The sequence below is a fragment of the Tyto alba genome, unplaced genomic scaffold (genome assembly GCF_018691265.1).
Source record: "Tyto alba isolate M040663 unplaced genomic scaffold, T.alba_DEE_v4.0 Super-Scaffold_34, whole genome shotgun sequence".
NCBI lineage: Eukaryota > Metazoa > Chordata > Aves > Strigiformes > Tytonidae > Tyto > Tyto alba.
The window spans coordinates 6,232,336-6,250,356 of NW_024881309.1; the positions used below are offsets into that span (position 1 = coordinate 6,232,336).

Sequence of the window (18,021 nt, forward strand, 5' to 3'; positions counted from 1 at the left end):
CCCCCCTGGTCACACCTTTGATGTCACCAAATCTCAGCCCGGTGGGCTGCACCCGGCTGCTGATGCACCACCACAACGACCTCTCCAAGAGCTGCAGCCTTTTCTTCTGCAGCCCAAGCAAGCCAGGGCCTGTCTGGTACCTTACCACGACCTCCCTTCCTACTCTGCCCAAGGGGACAATGCTTCCCTTCCCTAAAGCCCCGTGCATAGAGCACTAACAGGGTAAAAGGAGGAAAGGTGCCTGGGTGCCCTGCAGCGAGGTCTGTCGGGTGCCCACCACCCTGCCTCGGGGCGTGCACAGAAAACAGTCCCTGGCTCCTTCCCTGGGTGAGGGGAGGTATCAACAGCAAGTTCTGCAGGGTCCTGGGGCTGCCCCTCGCAGCAAAAATCTTCCCTGGCCCCGGGGAGGGCGGCGCAGGGGACGTTACGGGGTGTCTCACAACATCACCCCAGGAAGGGCCCCTCGCTGCAGGCTCCCCAGCAGCACTCAGCACCCCACACTGCCCGTCTCTGCCCTTCCCCTCCCCGGCGCGGTCCCCAGCCTGCCCGTACCGGCCGTCACTCCCCGTGCCGAGCCCAGCCCGGCGGCCCCCATCCCACCCACACTGCTTGCTCAGACTTTCCGTCCTGCTCCTCCATCGCTGTAGCCTTTGGTTCCTTCGGCGCCTTGCCCGGGTCTCACCCAGGTCACCTTCCACCACTGTGCAAAAGTTCCTGAGATGCCTCTGGGCACCCGCAGCCGCTTCCCCCCCTCCCCAGGGCCTCCCACCGCCCCCGGGCAGACTCAGCCAAGCGCTTTGCTGTGACTCCTGCTACCGCTTTTGTCCTCGGGAATATTTGAAATCGAACAAGAATACAAACATTTGGATTCTAGACACTTCCCAACCCTGACCTTATTCATCATACTTGGCTCTGCTCCTGGAACTGGGGCTCGAAGAGGCTCTGAACGATTTAAGTTATTTAACATGCTGTGCATAGATCAATCTCACTCTCCCCTCTAGCCACAGGTTTCCCTTTGTGGTTTGCTGCACACTTATTATGTCCATCAATATCCAAGTAATTAAAATCCCCCATTATCTGGGTCCTGGCTGCCTTACGAGCTCCTCATAAGCTATAAAACGTTCCATGATCAACCTTCCTTAAGTGCCCAGGAGGTCTGCAGCCCCATCTCAGGATCCCCTGGCTGCTGTTTCAAGCCTGAAGGTCCCATCTCAACCGCCACCTGCTCCAGCCAGAAGCGTGTCTGCCATTTCTCTCCACGCGTTCCCCATCTGTGCCAGGATTGCTCATTTTTCATTCCCATCTTTCTCTATCCGCTGGCAAGCTTATCTCAGAGCAACCCCCCCCAACTCCTGCTTAGCTTGCAGGGCTGGAGGCGAGTACCCTGGGAGGCTGCGGGGCTCCGGGTGGTCACATCCCAGATCGCACCCGGGAAAAGCAGTGAGCCCCCAAAGCTGTCACACCTGCAGCCCTGCCTGCAACAACAAACACGCTGCGGCGCGTGTGTGATGGGCACGTACCCGCTGTGACAGCAGCTCCTCGGACAAGTACTGGTCTAGTCGGGCTCTCCATTCCTGCACAGCTTGGCCACAGTTCTCAAAGCAATTTACTAATAACAACTGAGTTTCCTTTGCAATTTCCCCTTGGGAGGGCACAGAAAATAATTGCCTTCACCTTCTTTCTGGTGCTGCTGCTTGCCTGAGACCTGGCGCTGCATCGGGTGCATGCCCTGAGCACTGTATCCCTCTGAACACTCGACCTGGTAAGAGCACAAGGAATGCAGAGGGCTTTTTCTCTGCCTGGGGAATTACTCACCTTGGCAGGAGTGACAGCGGTCCAGATATGATCAAAGGACACGGTTCAAGCCAAAAAGTGCTAATTATGGCACAGAAGGAAGAGGAGAGAGAAGCTGCTAAATTATGCCTAATATGGCAGGGGAGTTAGGAACAGATTGAAAAGCCATCACTGCGGGGACGATGCACACGGGGCTGTCCCAGCCCCGGGCCACCGGCACCGCTGTGCTGGGGACAGCCGGACGCAGCGCCCCGAGGCCTCCCCAGATGTCTTGCCAACATTGTTTTGGTTCCGCGGTTTGCGTCATCCTGTTCTACCAGCTACGTCATGCACTTTCGTCAGCTCTTTGCCCAGGTGTCCCGGGGACCTGCCACCGCAAGCCTCGGAGGAGCCCTCTGTCAGGGAAGGAACGGGCCTGTTTATGCTCCCTGTGTGACCTTCAGTAAATCTCTGCGTTTCTTCTGTGGTTTAGCTTTAGACCAGGCAGGCAAACGTCTCAACGCCGTCTGCTACCGGCATGAGGATCCCTGTCCTGCCCTGCTGCCCTCGCCTGCACAGGCTGCGCTCGCACTCTCCGTCCCCTCCTGCAGCTGGATCCTAACGCTTTGCTCCCTTTGCTGGCCCGCCGGGGCCGGTGCGGATGCCGGGGCCGGTGCGGATGCCGGGGCCGGTGCGGATGCCGGGCAGGTGCGGATGCCGGGCCGGTGCGGATGCCGGGCCGGTGCGGATGCCGGGGCCGGTGCGGATGCCGGGCCGGTGCGGATGCCGGGCAGGTGCGGATGCCGGGCCGGTGCGGATGCCGGGGCCGGTGCGGATGCCGGGGCCGGTGCGGATGCCAGGCCGGTGCGGATGCCGGGGCCGGTGCGGATGCCGGGCCGGTGCGGATGCCGGGGCCGGTGCGGATGCTGGGGCCGGTGCGGATGCCGGGGCCGGTGCGGATGCTGGGGCCGGTGCGGATGCCGGGGCCGGTGCGGATGCCGGGCTGGTGCGGATGCCGGGCAGGTGCGGATGCCGGGCCGGTGCGGATGCCGGGCCGGTGCGGATGCCGGGGCCGGTGCGGATGCCGGGCCGGTGCGGATGCCGGGCCGGTGCGGATGCCGGGCAGGTGCGGATGCCGGGGCCGGTGCGGATGCCGGGCTGGTGCGGATGCCGGGCCGGTGCGGATGCCGGGCCGGTGCGGATGCCGGGCCGGTGCGGATGCCGGGGCCGGTGCGGATGCCGGGCTGGTGCGGATGCCGGGCCGGTGTGGATGCCGGGGCCGGTGCGGATGCCGGGCCGGTGCGGATGCCGGGGCCGGTGCGGATGCCGGGCCGGTGCGGATGCCGGGGCCGGTGCGGATGCGGGGCCGGTGCGGATGCCGGGCCGGTGCGGATGCCGGGCCGGTGCGGATGCGGGGGCTGGTGCGGATGCCGGGCCGGTGCGGATGCTGGGGCCGGTGCTGCAGCGGCGCTGGGGCGAAGCAACACGGGACGTGTGTCTGGGGCTGTCACACGTGGCCACACGCTCCCTCAGTGCAGCTCCCGGCACCTCCCGTTTCTGACTGCCGGGAACCTCGAAGGACAGCGTGGCTGGTGTCAGAGAAATGCTGGTCAAGTCTTCCCACAGACAGTCAGTGCTGGGAAACAGCATCAGTGTAAAGCGAGTCACCAGATGGAAGGATACCCAGAGGGACCTTTGGGAAAGGGCTTTATTTCAAGCCCCAAAGTCCCCGATGTACAGCCAGCATTTATAAACCATTGCACTCTTAATTCTGTTTGGAAATAAAAGGAATCAGAGATCGAAACATTAGCATTAGAATAAAAATAGTTTTGCGTGGGGAAAGCACAGCTTGGAATCAAGCCGGGTAAGTCTTGACAAAGGTCTCTGACCTCCTTTCAGGATTATGACCATCGCCGTAACTGCACACTGCTGCGGCGGCCCCCATCGCCCGCAGCCCTGCACCGAGCTCTGCGCTAGCAACTCAAGTGTCTCAGTTGGCGGCCAGGGTTTTATGGGTTTCTGGGGCACGGCAGAAATCACTTTCCTGTTCATAAAATGTATTTACTCAGAGACGAGCACAGCGGGTTCCTGGTTTATGACGATGTGCTAGAGTAATTTGAATAATAAATACCACGAAGAAAGTGTATTATTATGAAATATGGGTTTTTCCAATAAATAAATCATGGCCATTATTTGCATGTATAATACCAAGAGAACATATCTAGGACAGTCGGTGCTGGCTGGAGTGTCTGGCACAAAGATTTGCAATAAACCAACATCCTTTAGCTCGCCTCTTACTCCAGCTCTGCTGGGTTTTAGGACTCGAGGGGCAGACCCCATCTCTGCAGACCTTTCCTCAGGAGGAGAGCTGTGCCGCGTTGGCCGTGCGGCCCCGCTGGGCAGTGGTGCGGAGGTGCCTCCCCGGGGGCAGGTTCGCTCTGGCGCGGGGGGAGAGGGCGGGCGGCTGGGCACGATGGGTCCCGCTCCTGCGCGGTGCCATGTCGCCGGTGCCGTGCGGAGGAAGCGCCGCGGCCGCCCCAACGCCTGTTTGCAAAGTTAGTCACTGCGGCCCGCGGTTGCTAGACCGGGTAAACAAGGGCAAACAAAGGCAGCGGCGTTCCGGGCAGGCACGGAGAGCCCAGGCGGCAATCCATACCCTGCTTCCCAAGAGCTCTGTCAAACCAACTCCTTAAACAAAAAAAAAAAAAAAAAGAAAAGAAAAGAAAGGAAAAAAAGACAAGGCACTGCTATTATTGCAGTAAGAGGCTGTCTCATGCTGGGTTCCGCTGCTAAATATATTCTATGTTTACTGTACGCAAGAACAGTAGGAAGCCTTCTTGAAACGGCACCAGGGTTGCTCCAATATTTTTCAACAATCAATCACGCCTGGCTTGAGCCATTTATATCCTGACACAAATGGAAACTATTTATCTGGTTTAATTTCTACTGATCAAAGACATTTCCTCAACAGAGAGGCGCCCCATGGCCCTGGGGGGAGAAGAGCTCCCCAAGGAAACTCTTTCACTGCAGAGAGGCAGGGCAGCGCTGGCTCACAGTGGGATGCCCCACGAGCAGACGGGGCGAGTCAGGACACGATCCCTGCGGGGCCAGAAGTGGTTAGCAAGGCTATTAGTCCTTTTTTCTTCCCAATTAATTTGCTGAACGAGAGACTTGGTGTTTACCTACATGCTGGCCAAACACAGCGCCTGCGAGAGCATCTCGGGGCCGTTGCTGCGGCGTGCAGGCGGCGATGCCGGGGCCGGGCGTGTTGGCTGGCTGGGACGAGACCCTGGAGCTCTGGGGGCGATGCTGGCAAGTGCACAGGTCTCCCCCCCCCAGCATCGTTCCTCAGGGCAGCTCCCCATCCCGTCCCCCACACACGGCTGCCCAAGGTTTGCGGGTGCAGCCCTGCCTGCGAGGGGGACAAGTGCTGCCCCTCTCCTGCACCAGGATCCTCTCTTCCCCAGATGCTGATGCGATGGGAGAGGCATGTGGAGGGGCAGGGTTTGCGGGCAGATCACTGCTGGATTTTGTTTACTTTCTCTGTAAGGTTTCTCTAAACAGTGTTGGGAAACGCTCCTTCCATGAACCTCATTGTGGCCGGAACTGACTCAGCTTTCTGCACAGAGGGGGTTCTGGAGTCGACCTCACCAGCCTTGTTAACCTTACGTCATGCTCGACACTGTTTAGTGACAGGCAACGTGTTTTATTTTAATTTGCTCCTCCCATCAGAGCGGCATGCGCGGAGCTCCCGGTGCATCCCCGCAGCATCCCCAGCCCCCCCAGCCACCCCTGCCCGGAGCTCGCGGGGTCAGCGTGCACCATTTGAAACAGCAACTTGTGATTTAAGGAGCAACAGCGACCACTCCCACACATGATAATACCCAAGCCTTGAAACCTTGAATTTCCCTTTTCCCTGCCCATTGCCAGGGCAGAACCTGCACTGTCCTTCTAGCCTTCACCTGCGCTGCTCCCGAAAGCACAGAGCATTGCTCAGCTTTTCCTCCTTGATGCTTTCGCGGAGCAAAAGCGAGCAGCTCAGAGCAATCCAGGCACTCAAGTGCATTCAGCTCAGGAGCAGATAACCCACACGAGAGCTGTTTTACCCAGCGTTCTCCATCTAAACGGCCTTTTCATATATTATGGAAAAAGCACGCAGCTCCACGCTGGTGTTTCGGCACATTAATTACATGTTGCAGCTCTCAGCTCTTGTGGCAGGGACCGTGGAAACTCCAATGCCAGTCTGGGCAGGATGTCAGCAAGATTGAAAACGCCTGTTCTGACCCATTTGTCTTTCAGGGTTTCTTATGTAAGAGAGAAAAGAGGGAAAAGGGACATGGCTGGAAGCAGTACCAGGGCTCTCCCATCCACCTCTGAGACACCCTGCGTGCTGCCCAGCCTGCTCGGTGTGCAGGTCTGGCCCACGCTGGGGCCACGGAGCAGCAGCTCTGAATGCAGAGAAGTCGACGGCCTCCGGCCGAGCCTGGCGCTGCCTCGCGAGCAGCCCCGGCAAGAAACCATTCGCCACGCTCGCCTGTGTGGCTTGCACCAGGCTTTGCACCTCCGTGACCTGCAGTAAGGACTCTGCAGGGCACGTACAATCATTTTACCTGTTAAATAGAGAGCATAACCTATGTGAAGATTTGTAGCTAAGCGGTCAGGCTTATCAGACCTAACACGCAGCTGAGAGGCCTTTCTCTCCCCAGACGTCTTCCCCACGCCGGAGGGCAGCTGCTGCCGGTGCTGGCTCCCGCTTCACCCAGTGAGTCTCACAGAGCCTCGTGACGGGCCAGTGTCGCTCTCGAAGGCAGGCATAAAGACAAATCTGATTTACTTCTCCCAGGCAGATGCCGACAACTTCAGAGCGCAAACTGCAAACCGGGCTGGTTTCTAGTTTGACACTGAACCTCTGACGGATCAGAGCTGAAGTGGGAGCAGTCACAGCTCATACTCTCAATTAGCAGTTTGCTGATCAACCGGGTCTCTGTCAGAGGGGCTGCAAAGCACTTTTTACCATACCTATATACATCCACACAGCATCATCTCTCTCCCCTTCCCTCCCCTCCCACACAGAGCTGAAATAAACCTGCAGTTCTAAAACTGTTCTTTTTTGTTTGAACTGCCTGCATAAATAACCTGATGCAGACAGACTGAAATACCCATAAACCAGCACTGACACTTGACAGGGATTCAAGGGCAGATCTTGAGAACAAAGGCAAGGCTCCCTTGTAAACAAGGCATCAGTCACTTAGATTATAACAATTAGGCAACGTGATTGTTGGGAAAGATCTAGAAGGCATCACTGCCTTCACTGCTAAACAAGCCTGAGAGCAGACTGTCAGCAGGCTGCTGCTTGGAGAGCCTCGGGGGGGGTTCCCACTCTGTGGCCGTACGGAGCAGGTCTGTGTCCCGCTGTGCTCCTGATGAGTCAGGGATTGCAGGAGTTGCCCGGCCCTGGCTCTGCCCAGCACCGACCTGAGCTGGGGCGGTGACGCCGGCCCGGTGCCCAAAACTGCCAGCCTCGCCTCTGCCCAGAGATAGGCTTTACAGCCCTGCTCCTGCTCCTCGGAGTGGGAGCTGACGTGCACTGCCGATCGCAGTTTGCTGGGGAAAACAACCACTGGCAGACGTTCAGTAACCTGCTGTAACCCCATGAGCAGCCGCAATGGTCCTGGGAACAGCCCGAGCCCAGCTCCGGCCACTGTGCAGGTCTCAAACCCATGCAATGCCCGTGCAAACCCATGTGACATCTGTGCAAACCCAGGAAAACCCATGTGACAGCCATGCAAACCTGTGTGGCATCTGTGCAACATCTGTGCAAACCCGTGTGACACCCATGCGATGCCCGTGTGACAGCCGTGCAAACCCGTGCGACGCCCGTGTGACAGCCGTGCGATGCCCGTGTGACAGCCGTGCAAACCCGTGCGATGCCCGTGTGACAGCCGTGCAAACCCGTGCGACGCCTGTGTGACAGCCGTGCAAACCTGTGCGATGCCCGTGTGACAGCCATGCAAACCCATGCGACACCCGTGTGACAGCCATGCAAACCCGTGCGACGCCCGTGTGACAGCCGTGCAAACCCGTGTGACGCCCGTGCAAACCGGTGCAGCACAGCTCCCGTCCCCCCAAAGCGGCAGGGCCACGGCCAGCCCCGGGTGTGCCCTGGGGGGGATCTGCAGCAGGGCCTCAGCCTGCAAAAACCACCCCCCCAAAAAACCACACGCAGCCACACGCCCCTGGGAGTGGGCCGGGTGCCACCGCCGCGGGCAGGGTAAGGGCCCTGCAGAGGATTCGGGCTGCAGTGCCGCCGCGGTGACAGCAGCGGTGACAGGAGGAGGATGGCAGAAATTGCTTTTCTAACAGCTACAGAGCGAAAGCTGCCAGGCCACGAGAGAGGGTGATGGGAGGCAAACACCATCTGTTCTCTCCAAGGAATTCTTTTGTTACTGGAGGAATGAACTACAAGGCTGATAACACCACAATTTCAAGCTAATCTCCCACACAATTTATGCATCTGTTGATTTCCTGATAAATCTCCATAGGTGCAGGCTGGGTGTTTCCCTCAGCTCTGATTATCAGTTTTCTTCTCACAGTGTTACTCAGCTACATGTCCCTAAGCCTTGAATGCACACTGCTACCAAATACATGCTGCTACCAAATACACGCTGCTCCTCCCCAAAACACAGCCGGGACAGGAGCTACCTCTGCCACGTGCCCACTTTGCTTTGCCACAAGATTAAGCAGATGAAAACTAAATCTGTGGGTTTTCTGCCACAAAAGCAGAAATAGCAAAGCCTATCCCTCTGGACCAGGACCCGGCTCAGCTCCCTCTGCACGAGCGGTTGCTTCTTTCCTCACCAGGGGATTTGCTCTTTAATTTGCCTCTGGGTGGATCACAAAACAGCACTGAATTTTGCAAATCAGAACTGAAAACTGCCTCAGAACTGTGAGGGGTTGGTCACCGCCTGCGCCCGGAGCTGGGAATCAGCCTTATCAACAGCCTACCCAGCCATTCAGCGAAAGCAGGCGGACAAGCAGGGACACAGATCAAAGCCCCACTCCAGGCTGAGCCCACTGGCGTGGAGGTCCCTCGCCATTCCGACTCCCTCCATCCCGGCACGGCCCCTCTTGCTCTCCCAGCCGCGCCGGCTCGCTCGCAGAGCCGCTGCATTCACAGGGGTCACCCGGGCTCTCCCCGGTGTTGTGGTCCCAGGCAGACTCCCCAGCCCCTTTTGGGGACCCGCTGCCGAGCCCAGGGTCTCCTCCGCACCGCCGCAGCCCTCACCCAAGCACGGCGGAGCAGCAGCCGGGCCCCCCACGCCCCCCGCTCCCCGAGCCCCCGCCGGAGGCTGTGCCACCCCGTTCCCCACATCTGGCCCCAGACACGGCGCCGACCCCCGGGCACAGCCCTGGGCTGCAGCCGCTGCGGCTCCGGGAGCCGCGGGGGGCACGGCGGGCCCCCAGGAGCCGGGGCAGCACAAAGGCACGCATCCTGTCTGCCACCCCCTTCGCAGCAGAGGAAGCGGCGCGGCAGAGATTAGAGCCGCGACGAGGGGGGCACTGGGGCGCCGGTACGTGTGTCTGGTGCTGTCGCCCGTGGGCTGGGCCGCGACAATGACCCGAGCCAGCCCTGCGTCCCAGCCCCATGGCAGGATTTCCCGTGAGCCTGTCCCCTCGGCACCAGACAATGAGCCGTCTGACAGCTGGAGACGGCTCTGCCTTCACCCTTCTCTAGCAAGGGGTACTCAGGGACCTTCAGGAAGATCAAACAGGAAATTCAGCAGAGAAAGACAAGGGTTGTTCGTGCTTGAAAGTCTAAACTTTCATTGCCATGCTCAGTCTTGCTGACCTGGGCGGAAGATGCTGAAGTCAGGGTATTAAAATACTTGCCCTGGCTCCCAGGGAGCTAGCCGGGGGTGGTGAGCAGGCCTGCAGGCGCGATGGTTAGGTGCCATTTCAGGATGCTGGGCAGGACAGGGCACCCACCTCACAGAGCAGCCCTGTTGCGGGGTCACCCCAGCTCGTCCAGCGACCGGCTGGGCCCCAGCAAACCCGCTCGCTCCCACCCTGCCCACGTGCCCCGCGCGCACCGCTTCCCTGCCGCTGCCTGCTTCAGCCGTACCGCAATCTGCCGCCAGCCACTCTGGTCATTGTGTCCCACTGCGAGCGGGGAGCACCACAGCTGGAGTTCCCCTTTGCAAGATGGCTTTGGGAAGTCTCAAGCAACGGGGGAAGCCACCCGTGGCCTCCTTACACAGCCAGCCTCCCCTCCCCTCCCCTCGCCGTCCCCAGCCTCCCCAGCCCCCCGGAACAGCAAGCATTCCACACCAGAAGTCGATGTGTCCCCAGCTCAGCTTTGCTGAATGCAGGGCTTCTTTAAAAGGATACTGGCTTTTAAAAGTGCCAGAAGTTTCTGTTTCTGTTCTGTTTCTTAAAAGGCTTGATTTACTTACTGTAACTGGCTATTCATTATGTCCTGCGCTGCATTATTAACTCCGTGATCGTACATTTAGCAGAGAATTTATGAGAAATGAGGAGACTTTCATTATCAGTGATACCACAAACTTTACTCTTATATGGACTCCCTGCTCAGAGCGATGCTCGGCTGGGCAGCAGCTTCAGCGTGTTCCCCCGGCCCGGGCAGGACGGTGCTGCTCTGCAGCATCCCTTCTCCTCTTCCCAAAGGCCACAGTGCCCTCGCTCCAGCCAGCCCAACCTGCACCCCGGGTGTCACCGGCCGGGGACGGATGTGCCCGCAGTGACACGGCAGCCAGAAAGCCACAGCAGGCTCAGCGAGGGGCACAGCTACGTTCCCACTGTGCCACCTCTTACCAACTTACTGCACCGACACCATGAATATCTGTGATTTTCATTAACTTGTCAGCAGCCCCTGTGAGAGCTGCAGAGCCCCCCGTCGCACCAGCTGTCGGACCAGCCCGGCCATTGCTGGGTGCTGCTGCTTTTCCCACGTGCCAGCAAACAGATGCGCAGGTCATGGGTGCAGGAGACGGGGCACGGGATGGAGGGAGCCCTACGGAGAGACACCGAGAGCCGCCGGCTGCAGCTGAGTGACAGATGTTAATAAAAAATACTCTTGCTCGCATCCGCTGCAGGAGGCTGGAGCGTAGAATTGATGCTGTACAGACTATGCCTGATAGAACAACGCCTGTCTTAGCAGCCCAGAAGCCAGCACCTAATTTAGTTTTCATAGGTAGGGTAAAGAAAAGTATTAAATAGACACAGTGGAATTTTTTTTTCCCTATTAAAAACTTTTCTAATGGAATTTAACCAGCTTAATCATTAAAATACATCCCACTGTACTGCACATCTGAATTGGGGACCACAGGACAAGTCATGGGGAACACACACGGCCAAGTTAAGCCCTTGGGTTTTGTAAGCAAAGGGCACAGTGTCCTGCCATGAGACCTGGGACAAGTGTTCCCAGATATAACAACCACAGAAAAACCCAACCAACAACCCAACAGAAAAACCCGGCTGGAGCCTGCGCTGTACAGAGAGGCACACGACCCACGGTGGGAAGAAGCTGCAGGTAAGTTAGAGAGCTGGGGCAGGCGCTGCCGTTCGCATGACCTGGATGTCTGACAAATTCCCAGGAATTTGTATTCCACTGGGAACACGATGAACTGGTTCCTCTTTGACCTTACGGCCATCCCGCAGCTGTGTCTGCTGCAGAGCACTCCATCTCAGATACGTTTCCCAGCAGAGAGCAAGCCAGGAGCAGCACTTCTGGCCCCGGAGAAGGGCAGGGATTCTCCAGCCTGCACGGCCAGAGGCGGAGGCTGCCAGCGCGCGAGAGGTTGAGCCACGTGGGGAGGGAAAGGATGGGAAGAGAAGAGACGGCCTGAGGCTCCTGGTCATTTCAGGTTCTTCGATTTTCCACCAAATGAGCTAAAGACAGAGTACACACATATATATTTAACTTTCCTTCCCTGTTCCAAAGACTCCATTTCGGAACATTTTGCAGGAAGGTCCCTGCAGCACCGATGCTCTCCTAGGGGACTGCTGCATCTTTCAATGCCAACGTGGTAGGACAAGCCATGCAGGCTTAGGCAGGCTAGTGAAAGGAAAGTTATGCAAAACATGCCCCAGCCAAATGCAAAGGCATCCCAGATTACCTTCTTTGGAGTGATTTTGGATGGTTACATAAATGCAGACTAAGTTCTCTGCAAGAGTTTGCAGGAAAGGCACCGGCTGCTCCAGCTTCCCCGGCCGCCAAGGGCAGCCCCGGCCTTCTCTCCGCCGGCTCGCGGGGCTGCCGGCTCCTTGCAGGGGCTGGGGGCTTTCCCCTTTTCCCTGCTCTACCTGCCCCTCTCCCGCAACGGTGCGGCTGGGATCCTCCGGCCACTCGCAGCTCTGAGCCAGAGATGCCTCTGGGTCTGTTTAAACACAGTTCACATTGCCAGCGGAGCGCAGACCTGGCCCTGAGTCACCGCCCTTCCCGAATCTTTCCCGCCGGCAACCGCTTGCTCCGACTGCGAGACTCGGAGGCTCGGTTTAGCCTACGATAAATCATAAGCACTTCAGCTTCAAATCCTTCGCGGCCACGACCCGGGATGAGATGCCTGCGGGGCTCTCGGCAAGCTGCCGCAGAAGGGCCCCCCACACCCTAAAGCTGGGCACAACCCTGCCCGTGCCCCCAGCCGAGGAGCCTCTGCAGCTGGAGCCCTCCGAGCCCGCCACGTCGGGAGCAGCAGCACGCAATTAGGGATGTGGCTGAGCTGCTCCGCAGAGGCAGAGAATTAATCCTCCCATTAATGTGTAAAACGGAGCGTTTGTGTTTCACAAAGCAATTATACAATAATAGCAGGAGAGCTATGATAGAAATCGCATCTTGTCTGAAGTTTCGCTCCAATCCAACACATGAATAATTCCTCCTAGGCATTACTGGGAAAGCAGTATTAAAAGACCGATATAAACAAAAATTACTGGAAAAACCAGATGAGGCATGCTTCATCTCCAAGTCAGAGTTGAACACAACTAAATTTATACAAAGTGGGCAGAGAAGCTTGAAGGGGCAAAGACATTTGTTACTGCTCAGTGCAAGATGAGCTCACATGAAAACGCATGCTTCATCTTGGCAGCTTTCTGATGTCTTACTCCTAAAGCATCGGCTTTATTCTCGGTTTCCATGGCAGATACTTTTCTGAGCTTGTATCTCCCACAAATATTGCTAATTTATTCTCTCAGCCATGTCTCTTGCAAATACCTGCAGAATGATTCCATGTGCAGTAAGAGTGGTGAAAAACAGGCATATGTTGGCTCTGCTTTTCAGCTAGGGGAAATCGAGCCTTGCAAAAGAAGGGCTTGTCTTCTACAGCCAGAAGATCACAGCCAATCTTCTGGCACTATTTTTTGTCCCAAGTAGCGTGAAAGTGTATTATCTGTCCAGCGAAGCAATGTACATTTAACATTTCAGCCAAACACGTCTCACAGGCAGGGTTTCTGCCCTCCCAGCACTCCGCTCCGCACCTGAGCCAGGGGGGACCAGCAATGAGCGTGGTCCCTGTTCCTACTGCTCCCCCCTCATATTTCATGTTAAGGAGAGTTTATAAAACATGAGGCTCTTTCACAGGCAGAGACCCAGGAGCCAGACACATCAAAAAGATCCTATTTTCAGGGTGGATTTACCAGCCCTGCAAATGTTGAGCAAACAGCGGCAGATGTGTAATTCTCACAAATTCAGCAAGTCTACAGCAAAGTGAGAGGCTTTTAAGTCTTTCTGGCAGAAGGAGAATCACAGGGTTTCGCAAAGTGGTTGTTTATACACTGAAGCACGTAACAGCTAGCACATACAAAAGAAACTCGGACAAACTTGTAAGAAGGAACCCGCGCAATGACAGCAATGAAGAACTGGTGGGAAAACAGGGCAGGCGAGCGCAGGGAGGGCAGTGCCGGTAAGAGCAGCGCGGAGCAAAGTGCCCGAGCCGTGGGGAAGCCGGCGCGGGGCGCGGGGCTGTGCCAGGGCGTGCCTGGCTCTTACGGGCAACTCCCCGGGGCCCAGATAGGAAAGTGGTCAAACACCAAAACGCAGCCCGCTCCCTCTCCTAAAGATAAAAGCCCGGCGAGCCCCGGCCAGCTGGAAGCTCACGAGAGCCCGGACGGGCTGGGAGAGCCCGGACGGGCTGGGACCGCTGGTGGTGCCGGGCCAGGCTCCTGCCCCGCTCTGAGCATCGCCGGGCACCAACAGCTCAGAGGAACCCTGGTCTCTGCTCTGTGCTGGCACTAACGCCTGGCACAAGGACTCCAGGGGCTCCCACTGGCCACAGAGAGGGTGTTTGCCAGGGCTGCGCCCAGACACAGCCCGTCCTCTGTCCAAAGGAACAGAAGTTCTAAAGAGAATGTGAAATGACAAGCAACTAGGTGATGATACTTCGGATCTGTTCATCACTGCGGCCACAGACCACCTCCACAGCTCTCCGGTAAATAAGGGAAACCCCTTGGGGCCGCTGGTCAAACTGGCATGGGGACAGAAACTGTTTCTGGATTTTTTTCAGTGAGGATGAGTAATAGGGGTCATCAACACATCCAGTAAACAAGCCACTGATTTTCCAAACAGAGCCTCTGAAGCATCCGGCTGCTTTTAAGCCATTAACCAAAACACACTTATCTCTGGTTCCCTGGCCACAAGTGACTTTTGAACCCACTGCCACTCTGGGCCAGAGTCAGCTGTGCTCAATAATACCAGATTTCTAAGCCCAGCAGGACACTCCAGCGGTCAGAGCTGGCCCCTTCCGGGCAGCTGTGCCCAGTCCACGTCCTCAGCAAGAGGGAGACACGGAATCATAGAATATCTTGAGTTGGAAGGCACATGTAAGGATCATCGAGTCCAACTCCCTGCTCTTTGCAGGACTACCTAAAACTAAACCATATGACTAAGAGCCAGTCCTCCCAGCCCAAGGGCTTGGCATTGGCTGAGGGTGGGGTGGAGAGCACAAGCCCTTCTGGAGCTGAGGAACTGCAGCGTGAGCTGGGAATTAAAGAAAAAGGCCACTCGAGGCAGGAGCAGGGCAACAAACTGCTGGGTGCTGCTGCAGCACAGGGCGCACAGTGGGGCATTGCCCCAGTGAGAGCAGTGCCACGGGCAGCTGGGCTTCTGTGGGGTGTCACATCCCTGGGAAGTCACCTCGGAGGTCATCACGGATCGGCTGCCCTTGGCATAACGCTTACCAGTTAGACACTCCAGCTTCGCGAGTGCTAAACGTGACCCGTGTGGTCTGGGAAGCAGCAGAAAGCACCCCATGCCCAGACCTGAGCAGGTTTTGCTGCGTTGTTGCACTTCTGTCTGACCCAGACATAGAGCCCGGCTGCATGCACAGGCTCGCAGCTCACACCTCCTGCTAGTACTTCAATAGTTCCCGCCTGCAGTTTTAACTGTTTATCATACCATATGTTCTGAATGCTGAGTTTTTCCACATGCAACAAAAGGCCAGGAGCAGAGTTTGGGCTGTTCTGCAGCGGGCCAAAGAAAAACCATCCCCACCCCAGAAACAGAAAACTTTTCGGCTGGGCTGCACGGCAGAGCAAAGTTGGCAATTTAACTGTTAACCTCGCCCATGACTGTTCGGTGTTGACATCATCGTGAGCTCACTGCTGTAACTTGAGCCCTCCGGCTTTTTCTCCAGACTGCCCTTAAATACCAGTGCTGGGAGCCAGCCCAGCACAGATCCCTCTGGCTGGAGCCGACCCCGGCAGCACCCCACATAGATGAAAGCAAAGAGACGCTGCAAAACTGCAGCCATGTCCACATCCCTGCGTGTGAGCCCCTCGGTCCACGGGTACCGCTTCGACACAGCCCTGCGCAAGAAAGCCGTGGCCAACATCTTTGAAAGTATCAACGAAGAGTCCCTACAGAAACTCTTCAAAAACTCTGGGGATAAGAGGGCAGAGGAAAGAGCCAAGATAATCCTCGCCACCGACCAGGACTTGGAGGAGAAAACGAGAGCACTAATGGCACTAAAGCAGAGGCGAAAAGACAAGCTGCTCCAGTTCCTGACACTTCGGAAATACTCCATAAAAGTTCACTGAGCTGGCGAAGGGAGCAGAAATGGAGGAGAACATTTCGGGATGGGACTGTTTGTGACCTCCTGCCAGACACGGCACGCTCTGCTGCCCCACGAACTGCTGCGAGACGGGGGACCTGCCAGACCGCCCGCAGGGCTTCAGCCCCGCCGTGCACGCAGCAAACCACGGCACCGACAGCAGCATCGGCGCCCACGGTAACATCGGTGCCAACAGCAGCATCAGCGCCCACGGCAGCATCAGCACCCACGGCATCAGTGCCAGAAGCATCAGTGCCCACGGCAGCATCAGTGCCCACAGCAGCATTGGTGCCCATGGCAGCATCAGCACCAGCAGCATCAGCACCACCAGCATCAGTGCCCACGGCAGCATCAGTGCCCACGGCAGCATCAGCACCCACAGCAGCATCAGTGCCCACGGCAGCATCAGCACCCACAGCAGCATCAGCGCCCACGGCAGCATCAGTGCCCACGGCAGCATCAGCGCCCACGGCAGCATCAGCACCAGCAGCATCAGTGCCCACGGCATCAGCACCCACAGCAGCAGTGCCAGAAGCATCAGTGCCCATGGCATCAGCACCCACAGCAGCAGTGCCAGAAGCATCAGTGCCCACAGCATCAGCGCCCACGGCAGCATCAGCGCCCACAGTATCAGCACCAGCAGCATCATCAGCGCCCACGGCAGCATCAGCGCCCGTGTGGCGTGGCAGCCAGGGGCTCCCAGAGGGAAGGCAGCTCCCAGTGGGAAGCAGCCGTGGGACCGAGCTGTGGGGGAATCCCACACGCCGGGGCGCAACTGGAGACCTGGCGGGCTCGGTGTTTACTGACTGCAGCCGCGGGCTTTGCCTTTTCACACTTGTGTCCTTGCAGTCGGAGCCCCTGCTGAGCCGCACAGCTGTGGGCGAGGAGGGAGGTTCTAGAGACTGATCAGCTCCTGGTCATGGATCACTTTGCATTTGTTAAAGTGCCTGTCAGTGCACCGTATGGGTGCAGTAAGTGCAACCGTCAGGGAATGCATTTGCTCTAGGGACACACTACGCCACTGTACCTTTTCTTTCTCAAGCTGTATGTGTGCAGTATAAATCATTTGCACAAAAGCAATAATAATGATATATTTCCCTGAATCTACTGTGAAGTTCCTTAATATTTTGTTCACTTCCCATTAACACTAAAAATCTAAATATTGTAACTACAGTTCTTAATTGTATAGATTACAATAGCTATTAGACAAGTACTTTATGTTAATATTATATGACATTATTATAGCTACTATAATTTATTGCATATGGCAATCTGAAATTGAATAAATTATGAAGTAAATATAAGTTCTCTTGTCTGAAATGCTCAGTTCTCCTGGAGGAGTGGGGCTGTACTTTTTTTGGCCATTTCATACAGAGCCTGTTCTAAGAGCAGACTGCCTGTACCTCTCTGTAGTTCCCCAAGTGACACTCCGTGTCCCCACAGTCCCACCAGCCCTGCCAGCAGCACCGCTGCCGTGGTGACTCCGGCGTCCCCAGAAAGACCTCGCCGAATTTAGTTGTAACTGTTAATTTCTCCTATCTAAGAAAGGAGAATTACATCTTTTGCAATAGTGTAACAGAAAAATCAGTTTAGAAAGTGGCCAGTTCCACGCCACAGTAAGCGGTGTGGTTCGTCGGGCTCTTGGCATTCCTGCAAAGCAGACTGAGAACTCGGATTTGGCTCCCCATCATCCAAAGAAACAGAAGTGACTTAAGAATGCTTTGGCAGCAGAATTGAACTCAGTTTTTTCTGCAAGTTATGGCATACTATCATGATAGACTATGTTGACAATACTTAAAAATAGCCAAGAGTAGTTATTTATAACTATGTCCTCTAATAACCTGCTGGTTTAGAAAAAAAAAACATTCCCATGATTCTGCTTAGAGCAACAAAGATAAAACAATTCAGAAGAAGGATAGATGAGCCACATTTTTTTTTGTCTACAGTAAAAAATCCACATTGTCTATAAGTCAGGGAGACTAGAAATAATCCTTTAAATTACTTAATGCAATGGATAATTGCAATTATTTATAGTGTGGTGAAGCTCATCCAAGCATCCTGCGAGAGCACCAGGTTGGGGACTGCAGTGCCCGGTGTGCGGAGCAGCCCCGGCTCCCCCGAGCACCCCGGGGCCCCGCAGAGCAGCACTGACCTCCCGAAAGCGAGAGCCGGGGCAGAAGGTGCCCAC

General features: G+C 56.5%; 1 protein-coding gene across 1 annotated transcript; it reads left to right on the forward strand.

Moving 5' to 3' along the window:
- The first annotated feature begins 15,468 nt into the window (after positions 1-15,468).
- TCIM (transcriptional and immune response regulator) lies at positions 15,469-15,880 on the forward strand. The gene has a single exon (XM_009967820.3). It carries the CDS (start codon positions 15,499-15,501, stop codon positions 15,817-15,819), a length of 321 nt encoding a protein of 106 aa, XP_009966122.1. The 5' UTR covers positions 15,469-15,498; the 3' UTR covers positions 15,820-15,880.
- The last annotated feature ends 2,141 nt before the right edge of the window (positions 15,881-18,021 follow it).